The following is a 17,770-nucleotide window of genomic DNA, read 5'->3' on the forward strand; positions in this document are numbered from 1 at the left end:
TCAGAAGAGGGGGAGCAAACTTAGCTTTGCTGGGGGAAGAGGGAGCCTCCTCTAGGAGACCTTGAGCTCCATGGTGACCCCCACATGGCCTTGCCCAGTCACTGAGGCCCTCTGCACTGCAATTCCCATTTGAGTGAGGTGATATCCTTACCCCAGCTTGTTCTTCAAGGAGACTGGAGTGCTCCTGTAAGAATGCCTACAAAGTTATTGGAGTTCCTTGGGAGATAAACAGAGGAAAGTGGGTTCATCCCTGGTTTGTTTCTCCCCCCTGCACCTCACTAGTCATGACAAAAATGGTTTCACAGTGGCCCAGAGCTGATGGATACATTATGAAAATCTAAGTGTCTGTCGGGAGCAATGAGGGCTCTGGGGAGCTGGGCTTATTTACTTGATCTGCTTGTTGGTTTCTGTAGCACATGTCGCCTCAAAGCTGGGTACACTAACAGGGGAGGCTGGTTAGGAGTGTTTATGAGGCTACAAGGATAAGACTGAAGGGAGGCGCTCTGAATTAGAGTCCTCACTTGCAAGATGAGGCACAGCACATGCAAATGGTTTTCTACCACTACTAAAGAACCAAAGTTTGCAAGTGATTCACTTGTCTCCTACGCGGCTGCTGATCGTGCATCTCGCTCGCATTCGGCCGGGCGGGGTTAACTTGGGACTTGCCTGCAGCCAGCATATTGTCCCGGCTATGCCTGGGCTCCCGAGAGAACTGCTTCAGTGTTTCTATTGATACCACAGTCCTCTAGGAGTATGGGCTGCCCGCTTTAATTTCAGCTTTTCCATTTATGAGATGTGTGATCTTCGACAAATTATAGAGCCTTTTGGTGTTTCAGTTCCCTCAGCTGTCAAATGGGGGGTCGAGGTGGTACCTACCATATCAGTTAGTTGAAGTGAAATGCATTCCAGGGCCCGGCACACACTAAATGGTGGGCGTCAGCCTCTGTCACTGTTGACAGCTCTGGAGATAATCGTCATGGCCTGGTTGCTGTTTGCTCCCTTCTCCTTACAGTCATTTTCATATCCATGGGAAATGTGTTGTGCATGAGAACGTCGGCTACTATGTGAGTCACTGTGAGGTAGGGAGCAGGGTGGAGGTGGGCAGACCCTGCTCTCGAAGCCAGTGATTTTGTGCTTCATCCTTCAAGGTCAAGGGCAAAATAAGAACAAATCACAGTGTTCTACTCTGCCTAGAGCAGAGGCTAGTGAGCTAGACAAATGGCAGACATGTGGAGCCCTCACTGCTCATTCACTTCAAGTGGCTATTTCCTCTCTAATCTCCTTCTCTTCCTTTCACAGGCGGCTGAGCTAGGGATGGTGTCAGCCTATTACACGTACATCTTCACTAATCTGGTAAGTCACTTTCACAGCTCACTTCCTCAGCATAGAGAATATCATTAGGGTCCGTGGGGTGTGACAGAGGAAGCCCAGGAGGTGAGGATGGGAAACAGACGCAGAGGCCAACAGGTAGGCAGGGTCCTGGAAACGGACACTCATGAGCTACCCAGTGAGTCTCCTCGGGAGGCCCAGCGACTGGCCGACAGCTCTGCCTTGTCAGACCACAGGCTGACTCAGAAACCAGACTGAGGGCACAAGAAGCGCACGTGTCCTGTGGTGTCACAGCTGGATGCACCTTCAGAGGCTGCATCTGCCCAGACCTCCATTTTGCAGGTGAGAAAGGAGTCTGTAGAAATTGTATTGCATCAAGTTGGAGTATTAGCTTTGCCACCTGCCAACATGTGCCCTTCAGCAAGCGCTGAGCCTCGGTGTCCTTGTCTGTAAAGCAGGGATGAGAGTGGCTACATCATGCAGTTGCTGCATTTTAAAGGGATGTGATTTAATCTGTGTGGAAGCATTTTTAAATTGTAAATCAGTAAGAAATGGGAAAGGTTTTCATGAAGTATAAGCACTCAATCAGAGAGTAGAAATAACCTCGGAGGACAGGTTTTTAGATGAATTTTATAACTTTTTATTTTGAAATAAAAGATCCACAGGAAGTCACAAAGAAAATACAGAGAGGTACCATGTACCCTTCATTCAGTTTCCTCCATAATTACAATAATGTCAGAACCAGGATCTCAAAATAGCACATCTCTCAAAATTCTAGCTTTGTGTAACTCCTGCCACAAAATACAAAACGATTTCTTTGCCACAAAGATCTCCCTCTTGCTACTATTTTATACCCTCATTCACCACCTTAATCCCCACCATTCCTAACCTGTTCTCTATTTCTATAATTTTATAGCTTCAAGAATGTTATTTAATGCAATCGTACAGTTAACCTTTGAGATTAACTTTTGTCACCCCCAGAGTCACGCCCTGGAGAGTCATCCAGGCTGTTACATGAATCCAGTTGGTTCCTTATTGATGCTGAGTTGTACTTTTCCATGTGGATGTATCACAGTATGCTCAACCGTCCAGCTATTGAGAGACATTTTGGTTGTTTCCAGTTCCTGCCTTTTACAAATAGAGCTGTTATAAACAGTCATTCAGAGAAGTTTATTTTATTTTATAAATGCATGATATATTGAGATCACTTAAGTGGCCCTTTCATCCAGATATGCTTTTGATGTAACAAGCATGGGGTCAAGAATTAAGGATTAAAATGGGAATAAGAAACTAATTTTGCCTCTGAAAACTCAAAGTACCTATTGTGCAAAGTGGTAAATTCTATTAGATATGTATACAAAGTGTTCTACACCCTAGAGCAAGGGCTACTTGATCAACTTGGGGCAGGCTTTGGAGGAGGCGGGGCGGGGGGGGGGAGCATTAGCATGTGGAAGGGACACCGGATTAGACCATGCCCAGGGCATCACAAAAGCTTTTGCTTAAGTAAGGAGGCACTAGGGGGAGCCCTGGAAAGTTGGCAGAAGAGTAAAGAGATATTAAAATACAGTTGTGTTCCATTTTGGGAGCCTGGGAAAGAGGGGAGAGGGAAAAGGAGACCTGGGGCTGTTGCCTTGTGCCAGTGTGCCAACGATGCTCCCCAGAAAGCAGCGAGGCTGCTTCAGGACTCTGGGAAGGAGGGTGTCACGGGATGACCTAGAAGATGGGAGGAGGCCAGGCATCTGGAGTGAGTCTCCATCACAGTAACTAGAATGAGGTAGAGTTGCTTGCCTTTCGATTTTTAAGAAGATAGCATCACCCACACTGCACACTACCATCCCTCTTCTCAGAAATGATGCTGCTGCTGATTGTGATGATTTTTCTAGTGGAAAAAGCACTGGCCTGTGAAGTCAGGAGACCAGGATGAGTCCCCATTCTGCCTCTGGGAGAGTCACACTCACTATCTCAGCCCCAACATTCCCATGTGTAAAATTGGGGTAATAAACTCTTACAGGGTTGTTGAGAGAACAAGTGTGGATGCATTATAAATCTTTCTGGTTTCAAAGAACTCTTCTCCTTTTTTGGTGGGCACAGACTAGAGGAACTTGGGGAGCATGCCTCAGAGAATTCTTTGAACCTGGAGTTAACAAGACTCACAGTCTGAGTTTGCAAGGGGAAGTCAGAAAAGAACTGCAGCAATGATGATGGCTGAATAGTAGTCAAGAAAATAGAAGCAGTGCTGTTGCAAAGCCCATTGTGAGAGGGCCTGGAGCTCTCAGCGCCTTGGCTTTTGGGAATGGACAAGCCTCTACTAGCAGTAAGGAAACTATTTTGAAGTCCATTCTTTCTGCCCCATTGCAGTTGGAGTCTTGTGCCAGAGCGGGACAGGCTTCATAAAAAGGGTAAGAGTTATCTTCTGTACTTCTTCAGTCCCTTCCCCACAAATACAGATGTTACCCGGACTTTAATGCTTACTTATTCCTTCTCTGAACTTCTCAGGAACCCCATCACATTCCGTCCTCTTATATTCTGCCTTAGGATGCAACAGGCACTCAGATGAGCTTCCTCAGAGCCAGCATGGTGAACCCAAAAGGCATAGGCCTTGGCATTAGGCAGATATGACTGAGAATTATAGTTTGACTGGCTACCAGCTGTGTGACCCTGTGCAATTTACTTAACCTCTCTAAGCCTCAATGACCTCAGCTGTAAGTGGACACTACTAATACTTGCCTCAGGAGATACTATCCATACAAGCAGCTAGCTTACAATATGAGTATCATATTCTTAAATAATAGTTCATAATACCTCAAAAAGGTATTCTTAAAATAATACCTCCACTTTACTAAACTTCTGTGAACCAACTGCTATATGGATATTATCTCCTAAGGCAGGTATTGTTAGTGTCTGCTTATAGATGAGGCTCTAAAATGGGGATAAAACTGTGCCTTCTGCTAGAATTGTTGTGAGGTTTAAATGAAAAAATAACAGGAACACGTTACAGAGCCTTGCATGCAGAAGGTATTCGGTAAATACCAGCTATCATCACTAGGTTCCTCAGCAGCTGTGTCGCTTCTCCCTTTTGGCCACTGTGAATAGTGCTGCAGTGAACAGAAGTGTACAAATATCTGCTCGAGCCCCTGCTTTCAGTTATTTTGGACAGGTACCTAGAAGTGGACTTGCTGGACCACAGGGTAATTCTATGTTTAGTTTTTGAGGGATGGCCAAACTGTTTTCCAGAGGGACCATATTTTATTACCGCCAGTAATTTTTGAGGGTGTGAGTTCCTCCACATCCTCACCAATACTTGTCATTTTTTGGTTTTATGGCAATAGCCATCTTAGTGTGTATGAGGTGTTCAGGTGTGCTTCTCATTTCTATTAAGACTTTGCAAATTGAAAGAAGCAAGAACACATGGCTAAAGTTGAGAATCCTGATTAGGAACTTTATAATGAGAGAAAAAAAGCCAGTATGTAAAATCCCAGCCCTTCAGTCAATCAGACCTCATAAAAAAAACCCAGTTCAGGAGCTTACTAGCTGTGGGCCAGAGCTCTTGAGGGTCTCGGGTCCCTCATATGTACAATGTGAATGATATCCATCTCTAAAATCTTGGTAAAATTAAAAATTAGCTATTGGTAGCACTTTGTATCTGATAGGTAATACCAACTACTATAACAGATAAACTCCCAAATCTCATGGCTTCACACAGTAGAAATATATTTCTGACTCCGTTGAAGTTTCAAAAGAGAGCACCTGATCAGTGGGCTGGCTTCTTTCTATAAGGTCCTTCAGGGGACCAGGCTTCTCCCAGCTTATAAATGTGTCCTCTGAGAAGCCAGTGATGGGGGAAACATAGAGGATCAGACACAGGAAGGTTTTATGGGCCAGGCTGGAAATGGCACATAGTATTTCTCCTTCCAATTCCATTAGCTAGTACTCAGTCGTATGCCCCAACTACCTGTAAGGGAGATTGGGAAATTTCATCTGTCTGCCCAGGTAGAAGATCGCTAGCAATATCTGCCACATTATTAAATAATTAATCATCATCGCACATCTCTTTCATATATGCTGGAAAAGCAATTAGCATCCTAAACCCCGGCATGCCTGTTTAGAGGACAACCGATCTTATGTGTGGAGATTAGCAGTTCCTTAAATGGCGTCAGCTCCCTTACACCTAAAAGGGTCTGCCCTGGAGTGCTTTTGTCCAGATGGGCTGGCAGCCTGACAGTCCTGTCTGGTATTTCCAGGTGCGGCATGCACAGGACAGTTACTGATTTGCTATGCTTGTCCCACTCTTTAATCTGGAAGGAGTCTCTGTCCTCCAGTCAGTCTCTGGACTTGGCTAGGGAATCTTGTTCTCTGAGACTGACAGAAGTTTGGATAGAAGACGTGAGGAATTACGAGCCTTTGGGCAAAGCCCATCAGCCACTGAGACACCAGAGATACCATCTGAAGCTCAGAGGAACAGGAGGAAGTGCAATGTGAACTAATAAATCTGGAAGGATTTTCCAGCTACTAATGAACCCAGAGAGATTTGCAATCACTGCCAATAGAAAAGACAAAATCACCCTAATCCATGTCAGAGAGCACAGATGGGCCCTGTGCCAAAGGAGGGAGATGCCTCCTTGGCAGGGAGAAGTATGGAGATTTAAGGGTAAGGGTCAAAAGTCATATGTCAACCTAGAGGCAGGAAATATTTGTGCACCCGAAGCAGGAGGCTGTGTGGTCTGCGGGGCACCTGGGCTACTACTAGCATTGGAGGTGACATGGCTAGCTGGATGCCATGACTACCACTTTATTACCATGTGCCAGGCGGGCCAGGGCTTTGATCTCTTGGCACCATTTTAAAGATAAGCAAGCTGAGGCTCATAAAGTTTGTTATCTTGCTCAAGGCAGTGCAGCCAGATGATGAATCCAGGCAGTAGCTCTTAACCACTTCCCTCTATTGCCTTTGTCCAGTCAAGCTGTTTCTCTTCACGGAGCCTCAGTTTCTTTATCTTAAAATTATGAGGCTGTATTAGGTGATCTTAGAGAGTCTTTTCAGTCCTGGACTAGTTCCGTCCTACACAGCGTTGGGAGCATTTCAAGTCACAACACCCTCAGGATGGCATTTTGAGGAGAATGATTGATTGGATTAGAGGACCCATGTGGCTCACAGAAGCAAGTTTTGTTCAGCTAACAGCTGCTTGGATTCCTAAACTGCAGCCAGATCCCAGTGAATCCTGCTGGAAGAACTGTTCTGTGCTCCAGTCTCTGTTTTCTTTGGGCAGAATGAATATATGCAAACAATTATTATCTTTTGGGTCCATGTTATTGTCAAGCAGGTGGAGCCTGTGTTTATTTTTTTTAAAGATTTATCAGAGAGATTGGCCTTAAGTCATTGATATTGCTAAAATTATTACAAAGGGGACTGGGGGCAGACACGAAGGGAAAGAAGGACGTGAGTGTGCTCACCATCCCAGTCTTCTGCGCCTTCCTTTGGGAAGCCAACCCTGCTCATCTTTCAGGTCTTACTTTAAGGTGACTTCTTCAAGGAAGTCTCCCCTGACAGCCCCCTAGACTGAGTTCACTGTTAGACTCTCTCACAGAGCCCTCTGTTCTGTATTTTGTAGTCTTCATCTCAAGTGGTAATTCCTTCTATAGCTGACCCCTTTGCCAGACTTTGAGCTTCATAAAGGCAGGTCTGTCTTATTTGTCACTGTAACCCTAGTGGCCCACTGGCACATAGTAAGTGCTCAGTAAATATATGTTGAGCGCATGAATAGAGCAGTTCATAACACGATAGAGTTCTTGGACTAGGAGGAATGTGAGATAGTTCACCTCTTTGCATCCAACAAGAATTCAGCTCATCCCCACTAAGCCCAAAAGCACAAAGGTCTGCAGCTCAGCCAAGAGAACCACACAGCAACTATTTAGTCTAGAATGCCCTTCCTCTACTCTGGGCTGGACAGATTTATAATTAAGGGTGTGCAGGACCATGAAGGGCATGAGGGATTCAAGAGATGTTTCAAAGTGTTCTGATGAGTGAGGGCGATGTCAAAACCTGAGGCCAGGGTTGGCACCAAGAATGACAATGAGGTAGAAAGAGGCGGAGGAGACCAAAGAGAGTCTAATTGTACTTAGTGGCCTGTCACCTGGGGCTGCTTACTCCACTGGTCACAATATGCTCAGGTTGGCCTTGGTCAAGTGGCCTCTTTAGGTCAGTATCTGGTACCTGACTCATGAAGCCAGAAGCCAAAGGTCTGTGAAACAAAACCTCCCCTTCAAGTTTTAAAGGTCATTATGAAATTATCTCATGGCTTGGCACATGAGGTGGTGTGAGCCTCGTGACTGGATTGACACAGAGATAGAAACATAGTTTAATGGAGGCAGCCAGACCCTCAGATCAGAGACGACTTGAGTTTGAATCGACCCTGCCATGTATCAGGTGTATATGTGACACATTGCTTAGCCTATTGGAGTCTCAGTTTTCCCTTTTGTAAAATGGAAATAATAATTCTTACAACATCATTTTGTGAAGAACATGGGAAGTTGCTAAACCTCAGTGGGCTGCTAGTAAACATTATTTCTCTCTCATCTCTCTTTGCGCATTTTCATGTTGAGTATTTCCACCCTTACACTTCAGTTTTCTAATCTGCTGCCTGCTTCTAGCTTCCTAAAACTCCAAAACTATCAGGAGCCTTTCAAAACTGGCTTCTCACCCAGTCAGAACTGCAGTTGCCAGGATGCTTGAGCCTCTTTCCTAGCTTGTCATCATTCACTGAAAGCGTACACACCAGACACACACACACACACAAACACACACACTCTTGCATACACCCCACACTCACTGCTACACTCACAGAGCCAGCCAAGAGCTACAATCCATCAGTTGGACAACTTTCTAGAGCAGTTGATTCTAAAGTGTAGTTTATTGTAAAATTATTAAGACTATCCACATATTTCACCTTTATTGTGCTTCTTAGGAGAACCACGTTGCATAATACAGTTCACTTTGTGAATAAATATGTTTTTAGTGCAAGTAAGGAAGAGTATGAAGTGAGTGCTCCTCATGTGTCTGGCTGTGCTCCCAAGGTACCACCCTAACAAATGCAGACCCTGAGAGGTGACAGATCCGGCAGTGACAAATGTCTCCTGGACATACATGGGTACAACGGCATCTTAAAGAGAAACTATTACTCCAAAATTGTGCTCTCTCTTGCTGCTAAACCTTCTGTATGTGTTCTCTGAACTTGGCCACTGGTAGAGGGGTATACTCGGAGAAATGGCAGGGAGAGTTGGAAGGAGATTTGGGAGGCATTGATGGAAGTTAGTCTTTGTATTTGCATTTGATTGATAGCTAGAAGCTCCTTGGTCCAGGTTATAGGATTATAAGATGATTAGTCAGACATGATTAATCAACTTACCTATGGAAAATGTTAAAATAAAATACACTTTTTCAGAAAACATTTATTAAATGCCTGCTGTGTGCTGGGGAATACAAGCAGCATAGCAACACGGCTTACAGAGCTCTCAGTCTGTAAATGGGAGATACAGGCGCCAAGAGGAAGTAGCGTTTAGTGCTTTGAGGGAGCTTAAAGAAAGATTTACAGATATGACTTTCTTTGAATTGTTTATTAAAAGCTGGTTAGAAATGAGAATGGGAGAGTGACACGTAGACAGAGGCAAGATCATGGTGCCTGCTGTGGTTGGAGCAAGGGGGTGTGATGAAGAGAGAGGGAGACAGAGCCACTAAAGGAAGCTTCCAGTCAGATAAAACCCAATCTCTCTTGCAAAGTTGCCGGACATTTTTAGCACTGGAGTTGGCATTGGCAGGCCCAAGGTCTAGTTTTCCTGTCCCAGGAACTGACCGTGTGTCACCTGGGACAAGTCCTTCTCTGAGGAAAAACTAGGGGTTCTCCATAGACCTTTCAGCTCTGACAGTCTGCTGACTTCATGATAAATGGCTGGATGAATTCTCTCGGCCACCCTGTTTTCCATGTGAAGTACGTGAGCTTCCTCTTCATGGTTTTTCATTGTCCTTGTCTGGGCTACTTATCTTCCCATTGCCCTCTGAGGTTCAGGTTGCCTGGGTAGGGCAACTATCTGGGTCTCTCACTCCCTCTTGCCCAGAAGCACTGTTCTGTGACTCATGTCCAGCTCACCTCCTAAGAACCCTGATGGATGGAGGGCCTTCCTAATCTCAAAATTCAATGTGTGCCAAGATGGTAATGGCTGATGACAGCATTGAATTTTGAGGAAACTTTTAGAGCATCTACCTAAACCGTGTCATTTTACAGCTGAGGAAAAATAACTGAAGGGGGAAAGTATCTTGCCTAAACTCCCACAGTGAGTTACAAGTGGAGGGAGGTAGCCTCCTGACCCATGGACCAGGCAATCACTGGATAAACACTGAGAACTTACTGTGCTGTCTTTCAGGGATTTGAGGATGAATCAGGTCCAATCTTTGAGGAGGTCAGATTAGAGGGAAAGACAAACCCAAGCAGAGTATTATAAATTGTGGGTTAAAATGGTATAGATCCCCACAGGGTATTATGGGAACATCAAAGAAGTTGCCTTTGGCCTAGTCTGGTAAGCCTGTGGAAAGCCTCCTGAAGGAGCCATACCCATTGGGCTTACAGAGTCAGTAGGAGTTAGCCAAGTGGACGAGGGAGTGGGCAGGATATTCTAAGTGGAGGACACACATAGTTTGATGACTTACACAATATTTGCTTTTTAACCGAAGCCTTTACCAAGGAAGTAGATAATATGGGAGACTGTGGAGTTGGTGAGGAAAGTATTTCTGGTGGGGAGAACCTTTCAGAGCCTTTGCATTACTCCATGCAGGCAGCCAACTGCCAGCTTCCTTGTTCTGTGTAAGGCAGGTGAAGAGGGAAGATGAGAGTCCCAAGTGAACCTGAGTCAACACCTTGAGCAAATGCTCAGGACACTCCAGACTCACTTGGATAGCTGTCAATAGTTGTCCCCCTTCAAGTGATGGGCACCACTGGCCTAAAGAGAGAGTCTGAGCTGGGCTTCCCTAGGGAGAAGCAGGGAGATCTGGCCAGTTCTATATATGAGATGGCTCCGATGTGCTCCTGGGGCCAGTTCCTAGCCAGTATCTGCAAGGCAAACTGCATTCTGCCAACCCAGGACCCTTCCCACCCCTCATTGTGAAGGAGGCTCAGCCGGGACTGGTAGACTGGCCCCTTCTTTGCTCAAGCTCTGCTGGTAGGGCCTTCCAACCCTGAGAACTGAGGAAGGAGCAATCCTTCCTGGAGAAGGGGTGCTGTAGGGAGTTGCTGTGGGGCAGAGGATAGCATAGGCATTAGTATAGACCCAACTCTATGAAACTAGGTGGTGTCAGTTAACTTCGTCTGGAATGCCAGTCAGCCCTGGGCTGGCAGGGCTCATTTCTAATACTCTGTCTGCTTATTTTATTGTCAACATCTACAGATGGCCATTCCTTGTTCAGAGCTTCTGAAATTCTCCTCCCCTTACTCTGATAGTACCTGGTACAGGGCTCTGGACCAGGGGGCATTTGAGTCAAGCCAGTGCTTGTCTTGGCTCCAGATGTGTGGCTGCTTACCAACTCATGTTGGGCAAGGAAAGAGGAAACGGCCTCAGAGGCGGGCCCTCCCCTTGGCAAGCCCAGATGACCATAAGAATCATCCCAAGCTCTGGGGCATCTTCTCCAAGAATTACAGTGTTTGAGATCTTCCGTTTGGGTCTCCTTATCTGCTTTCTGGCCACAGCAAGAGTTCTTCTCAGCTGGGACTGATTAATCAGTATATCTGGGGCGGGGGAATGGGCATTGTTGTCAGTTAACCTATAGGAGGAAACAAGCCCCAGTCCGGGACGCAAGGTTATTGAAAGTTGAAATGACCAATTTAGGCCTCTGTCTCTCCTAAGGCTTGGGTTGGGACAGAGGAGCCCAGCACTGGGGCTCACAGTGAAGTGAGATCTGGTTATTAAAGGTGAGGCAGAGTTCCCAAATACACTTGATTTCTAACTGCATGGGGCAGCAGGTATAAGAGCAGAAGATGTATTGCCAGGAAGGTCAATAGGAACTGAAGAAGCACTGGACAGGGGTGCTGAGACCCTGGTGGAAGAGAAGAGACACTGCTCTCCTTTGGAGGAACCAGTTACCAGACAAACCCTTTCCTAGTGCCTGACAAATGACATGGAACTGAACACAGGTCCTATGGGCTCCCAGAACCAAACGTGAGATATTTGTACATCATACATTTAATAGTAATTGAAACTCATTTCTTCTATCTGCCCTGACGCACATACACACTCACGCACTCTCACATCTGTGCTGTGTGCGCTGCTGACTGGGTACACCAACTCTGCATAGAAAATAAATCAAGTTGAAATAAGAATTAGACTCTGGGGACTCCTCTGGTTCATACCTTTGTAAAAATAACAAATGCCCCCTCTGACTGCCCAGGATGTTGTCTAATAGAGCTTTGGGAGAAGGGGAGATTGGCCTTGATCTCTGTCACAAATTTGTTAAAAATTCACAAGTCCCATTAATTTAATGAGAGATGCCTCAGCTTCCCCATATGCTTAGTGATCCAGCAATCCCCAATACTAATCCCACAATCAAGGAAGTCTAATAATGGAAATTCCCAGGTTCACAGGCTTGTTCTGTAATGATAGTCGCTCCTTGGTTCTGAGTGCAGTAACGGTCCAGACACCGTATTCAAGAACTTTCACCCTCAAAATATCCCTACAAGGCAGGTGCTCTAATTCTGCAAAGAAAGGTTGTGAGGGCCAGAGAATTTTGAGAGCCATGTTTAAGATTTTTAAATGAGCAGGTGGTAGAGCTGAGAATTTGCTCTTGACCTTCCAGTTCACATCTTTATCCTATCAAACTGATCTTACTGCTTTTCTTTGCTGTATTAGTTTTCTCTTGCTGTGTAACAAGTTACGACGAAATGAGCAGCTTTACACAACACCAGCTAGTAGATCACAGTTCTGTAGGTCAGAAGTCCCACACACATGACTGGACTCTGCTCAGGCTGAAATCAAGGTGTCCGGGGCTGCGCTCTCATCCAGAGTTCAGGGGCTTCTTCTGGCCTCATTCTAGTTGTTGGCAGAATTCACATCCTTGCAATTATAGGACTAAAGTCTCTGTTTTCTGCCTCGCTCTCAGCTAGGGACTGCTGTCAGCATCTAGAAGACACTCTCAGGTCCTTACCCATGACCCCTCCTTCCCTCTATCTGACTTTGTCCCTCCTATGACTAGCTCCGTGATATCTCCATCTCATCAACAGAGACCCTTCCTCTGGTGGAGCCCTTCTCACACTTTGGATCTCTTTGACTTCCTCTTCTGCAACCAGCCAGAGAAAACTGTTTTTAAAGGGCTCACGTGCTTATGCCAGGCCCACCAGATCAAGTGCCTTGTGGTATGACCTAACCTAATTCCAGAGGTAAATTCACCTTAGTCACAGTCTTGGGGATTAAGTCGGGGGAGGGGGGCCGGAGAGGAGGGGTCTTGGGCAGAATTCTGCCTACATGTGGGTGTGTCAACTGTGTAAATTAGTTTATTTCTTTTACTCCCCAACCCCATTACCTGGTGAAAAGATAGACAAGGAGAGACCTAATCAAAGAACCAGGAAGAAGATACTGGAACCTTTTGGGGCAGGTAATTGTCACATCCTAATAATGCCAATTATAGCCCCATGTTCTTCTCTCTGCTGACCCCTGTGTGCCTCTGGGCAGGATGTACCCCTCAGCTCCTGATGGTGGTCTATAAACAAGCCCCTGAGAGAAGACAGAGCCAGAGTGAAGGGGAACACGGAGGCCACTTGGGACTGCTGTAGCTACAAAAGAGCCTCCTGGCCTGAGAGACTTGAGCCATGTTGAGAAGAGTGCGTGGTATTTAACAAATGTTTGAAAAGCAAAGAGAAACAGAATAAAGACATTATGGTAAATCATATTATCATTATGCCGTGAGTGCTGTTGTATTACAGCAGCATTAGGAGTAGCGAGTGTTGCTGTTATTAAGCAATCCAGCGTCTCTGTCCCAGCATCAGGCTCCACTCAGTGTCACAGGCATCAGTAGCTCAGTCCATCACCATCTGGGGCTCCGCAGCCCTGTCTTTGTGCTACTGACAGCTCACATTCACACCCCTGTGGAAAACATGACACCTGCCCATCCCACGAAGCCTCTAGCCATAACCCACATGGTGGATGCCTCTGCTGTGAGCTTCAAATCTGGATTTTTATCTTGGCTGAGAGTTAAGATCTTCCTAAAACTCTTCCTGATCATCTCTCTCTTTTGCTTAAAAGCCTGCAATAGCTCCCCATTATGCTCAGCCTCTTATGAGCTTCACTATGGCTTTAATTCTGCACCCCCCCCCCACCACAGACAGAGTGGCTTGCAGTTTCCTGAATTGGTCCCATGCCCTCGATCCTCTGGGGCTCTGCATGTTTCACTATTTCTTTTTCTGACAGTCTTCTCTTCCTACCTCTTCCTCTGGCTGACTGACTCCTGCTCATCTTTCAGACCTCAGCTTACAATCAGCTCTCAGCTTAGGAAAATCAACAGAAATTCTGAAAGAAGGGGCCACCTTTGCCCGCCTTCCTGACACTTGTACTGACCACTGTGTGGAACTTGTCCCCTGCTGGCCTCTAAGAATCAACACCTGTGAGTAGGGACAGGCCCTGTTCACTGTTGTGCTTCTAGTTCCTAACACGCAATTGGTGTCCTAGAGGAGATACTTGTGGATTTGTGAAATGAATGAGGCAAAAATGGTCAAGATCTGAAAACTCTCCTGTTATGTACATTTCCCTCCTGCTGTGGGAAGCCATCTGAGAGCCCAGTGTCCTGGATCCTGGCCCTGCCCTACTCAAATACCTCCTGAGTGACCTTGAGTATGTTGGAGACAGTGAGAGCCAGCCCATGGGAGCCCGTCATTCGGTTCTGCTGCAGAGATGGGGCAGGCTGAGACTGCTGGCTGACAGCATCTCTCACCTTCCTCAGCAACCCTCCACACTGCTGGCGAGATGGGAGGAGGTTCCTTGGCCTCCACGTTCCTGAGGCTAATGAGCTGGGACCTGGAAAGGGGGGCTTAGCACCTGCTGGATAGAAAGGAGGCCTGACAGTGGATGCAGAGTGCAGGGGACCTCAGAGAGGAGGGGCTGGTGCCTGCAGAGAAGCAGACATGCGCCCCAGCCTGAAGGAGAGCACAAAATGCCTGCCGTTTCTCATGTCAGTTTGACCACTGAGGTCTCTGTTTCACAGTTAATAACTATTATTTAGTCCCGGAGGCACAGGATGATCTTCTAAGTACAAAATGAAGATAGTCACAGCTGCTGGGGTGGAAGCAGGAAGGTTCTGCCTTCCTCTTCCAGGGAGCAGATGACTGAAGTCTTTGTAAGGTTGGTCCCACCCTTGTGGGCATTAGCAGGTGAACATTTATTTAATGAATGTACGTGGAGCACTTGCTGAGCACTGGTGCAGGGTAAGGTACAGGGAGCAGAGCAATGAACAAGACAAGATGGTCTGCTTTTGAAGTCCTGTTTCTGGATTCACAATGGGATAGAAAACTACAAAAGGGGCAGAGTTCCAGGGAGGAATACGGTTATCCCCATGAACAGGAAACAGGTAGGGAGGAGAATCTGGGGGAGCTGGGGGCCCAGAGGTTTAAGACCAAATCTCCCGTTGAATGGAATTCACTGACAGGTATGAATTAGCTTCCCAGCTGCTACTTTCTTCAAAGGCCTATTACACAAAAGCAATATCCCAGCCTGCAGGGAGCACAGCTTTAATGCAGATAAATAGACAGGTACCTAGAGGATGGGAGAGGGTGTAAGGGTACCCAGGAGATGCTGGACTCCTGGTGGCTCCAGCACTTTCATGACAAAGACAAAGAAGACGCTTGTTAGACAAGGTCCTGGGCACTGGCCTCCACCATGCCTTTGGTCCCAAGGAAACCTCAATGGGCACAGCCATGAAGAAGAGCCCTGGAAAGTTGAGGGGTCGAGACTGTCCATGTGGTAAGATGGGGGACAGCCTGACAGCTGCTCCCTTCCTAAATTTATTTAGTCAACAGTGTTGGCTTTTTAAAATTGATTTTTAGAGAGAGGAAGAGAGAGATATATCAGCTTGTTGTCCCACTTATTTATGCATCATTGGTTACTTCTTATATGTGCCCTGACTAGGGATCAAACCTGAAACCTTGATGTCTCAAGACAACGCTCTAACTGAGCTACCTTGTCAGTGCCCAGTGTTGACTTTGTTCTATATGCTGTGCACCAGGGTGGACACTGGTAACATAAGTGTGCTTGCCTTCATTAGCACTCACTTTTCTGATAGCTTTGAACAAACTTGTGATGAAAAGCTTTCAGTGGTGATGCGTATACCTGTGAGGTACAGTGGTAGCCCAGTGGAGATAGCAGTCAGTTCTACCTGGCCTGGGTGATGGAAGAAGTCAAGGTAAATAATGAATGGAGAGGTGGACAAGAATCATAGCATGAAAAGACGTCTGATTTTAGCTAAGGAGTTTGCTCTTGTCCTGTTTGTAGTAAGGAGAATTGGGAGTTAGAGAGGGGTTTATGGTCAAATGTATAGTTCAGGAAGATCCCTCCAGCAATAGCAAGAAATAGGAACCTGGAGAAATACCAGACTGGAGAAGAGGAAACCAATTAATTCATAGTCCAGGAACAAACTGGTGAAGAGCTGAATTGAGGTAGAGGCTATGGGGATGGAGAGTAGGGAAGAAAGTCAGAGCTATGAAGGAAGCGAAATGCTCTCCAACAACAGTAAAAGTGCATACGTGCATGACTGAGATGGGAGTATGAGGATGGATGGAGTGGATGAGTGCATGCGTGCATGACTGGGATGGAGAGTGTGAGGATGGACTGGGTGGACGAGTGCATGCGTGCATGACTGGGATGGAGAGTGTGAGGATAGACGGGATGGACGAATGCATGCATGCATGACTGGGATGGAGAGTGTGAGGATGGACAGGGCGGATGAGTGCATGCGTGCATGACTGGGTTGGAGAGTGTGAGGATGGATGGGGTGGGTGAGTGCATGCATGCATGACTGGGATGGAGAGTGTGAGGGCGGATGGGGTGGACGAGTGCATGCGTGCATGAGTGGGATGGAGAGTGTGAGGATGGATGGGGTGGGTGAGTGCATGCCTGCATGACTGGGATGGAGAGTGTGAAAATGGAGTGGATGAGTGCATGCATGCATGACTGGGATGGAGAGTGTAAGGATAGATGGGGTGGACAAGTGCATGCGTGCATGACTGGGATGGAGAGTGTGAAGATGGATGGGGTGGATGAGTGCATGCATGCATGACTGGGTTGGAGAGTGTGAAAATGGGGTGGATGAGTGCATGCATGCATGACTGGGATGGAAAGTGTGAAGACAGACAGGGTGGACGAGTGCATGCATGCATGACTGGGATGGAGAGTGTGAGGATAGACGGGGTGGACGAGTGCATGCGTGCATAACTCATTGGAGAGTGTGAGGATGGACAGGGTGGATAGTGCATGCGTGCACGATTGATGGAGAGTTCCAAATTTTATCTTGAATGATGGGTGGATAATGGTCACATTCTCTGATAGGTGACCAAGAGAGGGGATCAGGTTGGGGTGGAAATATAAGGAGTTCAAGTTTGGGGTGATGAGGTGCTAACAATACCTTCCCTCATTCTGGCTACATAACAATGGCCTGAGAATTGGGAGACTTTTGATGTTCTCAGTATTCCTGGGGTAAGAGCCTTGAAAGTTGTTAGTCATTAAGAAGCTCAGGGAAGGGTGCATGCATTTTTGTTTGTGCTGTCTCCTGGTGACCTAGTTACTGAGCACAGTAGGAAAGAATGGAATAATAAGCATGGATCTTATTGTCAGGTACCTGGATCTTAATCTCATCTCTTTCTTTTGGGCAAGACACTTAACTCCTAGGCAGCAAATGGGATTGTGAGTAACACCTGTCTTGTGTATTCCAAATGTGCTTTTGAGAACCAAAAATGATATATGACAGTGCCTTGTAAGCTATGCATGGCTATGTGGATGGAAGTAGTTAATGTTATTATGCTCAATAATAAATTGATGTTTAATAAATGACTTGTGATTTGGGTGATATAAGGCTGCTGGCCTCCCCTTCTAGGCAGTGAGCAACCAGGGCGAAGAATGGAGCAGAGGGGGGTGTCAAAGACTGAATCTTGGGTGAAAGCAGGCAAACAGCAGAAGTTGGCCAAGTTCATGAAGGTGCATTTGACCAACTGCCTACTTCTCTATGGATGGTTACCAAACATCTTCAATTATGCTGCACTTTTTTCTAATTCCTCCCCACCTGCTGCACTCTGGTGTTTTCTCAGATTCCTTCTCTCTGGTCTTTATGCTGAGCAGACATAGTGTGGGGTGAAGCTGAGTACTCCCCTGTTCTCAAGGTCATTCATTCAGTTGCTAGGTCTGGAGCTCACTCCCCTTTGCACTTAAA

The 17,770-nt window shown here is 46.4% G+C and overlaps 1 protein-coding gene across 3 annotated transcripts in view; it reads left to right on the forward strand.

Annotated features, from left to right (window-relative positions):
- The window catches only part of GRIK4 (glutamate ionotropic receptor kainate type subunit 4), a 415,903-nt gene that overhangs the window by 289,325 nt on the left and 108,808 nt on the right, over nt 1–17,770 (forward strand). For all 3 annotated transcript variants that reach the window (XM_081122925.1, XM_081122927.1, XM_081122926.1), the window contains exon 8: nt 1,300–1,353. In XM_081122925.1, the coding sequence (XP_080979051.1) occupies nt 1,300–1,353 (54 nt within the window). The remainder of the gene's footprint in view (nt 1–1,299; nt 1,354–17,770) is intronic.

Source organism: Miniopterus schreibersii (genome assembly GCF_964146895.1).
Source record: "Miniopterus schreibersii genome assembly, chromosome: 20".
Taxonomy (NCBI): Eukaryota; Metazoa; Chordata; class Mammalia; order Chiroptera; family Miniopteridae; genus Miniopterus; species Miniopterus schreibersii.